Genomic DNA, 2214 nt, shown 5'->3' with positions numbered 1-2214 from the left:
CAGGCATTCCTGGAAAATTATGTGAAAGGAGAAAAATTCAGAAAAGGGGTGACATTCTGCAGGTGTAGAGGCCCTTCTGGAGACTGGGGAGTTTACAGAGGTGTACTGGAGTCTGAGATTCTTCCGGGGGAAAGAGCCTAGATAAGCAAACAGAGATAACCATGAACCGCAAAGCAATACCGGCCTGGTGCTCCTGGTGCGGCTTAACATGTACTGACAGTTATCTACAGTAACTGATAAATAGGAAATCAAACAGTTGAATGATGGTCTTCTTCAGACTGCCTAGTAGAATTTTCAGATCAGCTAAGAAGTGTAGAATCTTTGGCCTAATATTGAACTATTTTGTAGCCCTGTTTCTGATCAGTGCTTTCCTACTGGAACTTGCACTAAGACGTGCACCCTCCTGGAGTCATTACAGAACCACTTGATCACCAAAAAAATATCACTGAACTTTTCTGTTATTTAATTGCATCCTGGCTGCGCTAACAGATAACCAAGCATCTATGCTTTTCTGTTACGATCATATCAAAAATCTGAAAGAAAAACAAAAAATAAACAGAGGAGAGAAAGAGGGAAGGGAACAGGACAAGTGAAAACAACATAACAAGTCTGATGATATCTATTTTCCCCAGATGTATCAGTTCATGCTACAGATGGAGATGGACAGCCTAATAATATACCGATAAAACATGGCTTACAGTTTCGACGAGCCCTACAATTCAGTAGTAGAAATTATTTTCTGAACCGAAGAAAACCAGGGACCATTGCCTGGCCTGCTCTCTCCCATGAACAACCGAATAACCTTCCTCCCAGCAACCAGAGATCCTTGGAGACTCCTCAGCCTCAACAGCACGGGTAGATGGTGACGGAGCGCCGCTTCGGCGGGGTGCAGAGGAGCATGAACACCAGGGCGATGACGGCCGCGACGAGGAGCCCCAGGAAGCTGAACCCCGCCTCCTCCTCCGACTCGCTGCTGCAGCACACCTTCCCCATGCTAGCCTGAGCAGAGAGGTTGCTTCCCGGTGCTGCCTACGCTGGAGGTCAGTGGTGGTCAGACGAAGAAGTGAGGCTCGCTTCCTAGCAGTGGTACGTTTCGTTCTTTCTTATACCACCACGGCCATGATCGCCGTGGGTGTGGCCAGTTTGTTGGGGCGTCACTATCAGGTCTTCAATGATGCCACCCTCCTGTGCTCCCCTTCCGTCTCTGAAGACAGCTCAGCCTATGCTCGCACCCACCCAGGCCACTGACGCCGGTCATAGATGGCATTGTTAGGCTGATCAACTGCCCCAGATGTTGAGATATATATCTGGCAAACCAAAGCTGTTCAACTTTGCGCCGTCGCGCTCTCTCGCTGGCGATCTTGCGGATGCTGTCACTTGACGGCGATTCGGATGAAAATTACGGGGACAGCAATATTTGATCGATGGTGATGTGTATACATGCATGAAAAGTACAGGATCAAAGGGCTGGTATTCTGATATCCTCCTGCTGAAATTCAAACGGTTGATGGCTACTTGTCCCCATATGTCCGATAGCATTGTGATGGTGATGGAGAGAACGTACGTAGCGTGCATGCTCGCGGTGTGAATGTGAAACACGTCCCCGTCTCTATCTATTTGAGGTGGTGGTGGGGATTAGGTGGTGCATGTTGCGTGTCGGTGGCTAGGGTTTTCTGGGAATTTGGGGAGGAACTGAAGAAGCGCCAAGCAAGTGGCATGTGCCATGTTGCCTTACGGCTTCGTCTAAGACTAGAAGACAAGCGAGCGTGAAGTTTCTTCCTAGACAGGATTGCTTCCTGGCTCAGCTAAGCGGAGTCCAACTTCTGGTGGACACGGTTTTGTTATCAGGAGATTGACACTGTTTTCGGTGGTTTCTATCTTCGTAACGGCTAAATATTTTTTGCGGAAAAAACTTCCAATCTATTCATTTTTCAACCATGGTAGTACAACGAACACTAGAAATAATAAAAATTACATCCAGATTCGTAAACCATCTAGCGACAACTACAAGCACTGAAGCGAGCCAAAGGCGTGCCGCTGTCATCGCCCTTCCTCGCCGGAGCCGGGCAAACCTTGTTGTTGAAGGCAATGCAACTCTCGATGTATTGATCGGGTGCACGGTGGACGTATATATGGGTACAAGGGCAGCCCTCAGCCTCATCTATACAAGGAAACTAGAGGTGGAGATTATCCTAACAGATACATGCACATATA

At 48.0% G+C, this 2214-nt stretch overlaps 1 protein-coding gene across 1 annotated transcript; it reads right to left on the bottom strand.

The window, feature by feature from the left end:
- Positions 1 to 442: 442 nt before the first annotated feature.
- LOC119298707 lies at positions 443 to 1123 on the bottom strand. The gene has a single exon (XM_037576026.1). The coding sequence runs from the start codon at positions 991 to 993 to the stop codon at positions 844 to 846; it is 150 nt and encodes a 49-aa protein (XP_037431923.1). The 5' UTR covers positions 994 to 1123; the 3' UTR covers positions 443 to 843.
- Between the last annotated feature and the right edge of the window lie 1091 nt (positions 1124 to 2214).

The sequence above is a fragment of the Triticum dicoccoides genome, chromosome 1A (genome assembly GCF_002162155.2).
Source record: "Triticum dicoccoides isolate Atlit2015 ecotype Zavitan chromosome 1A, WEW_v2.0, whole genome shotgun sequence".
Lineage (NCBI taxonomy): Eukaryota > Viridiplantae > Streptophyta > Magnoliopsida > Poales > Poaceae > Triticum > Triticum dicoccoides.
This window is presented reverse-complemented; position numbering and strand designations above follow the sequence as displayed.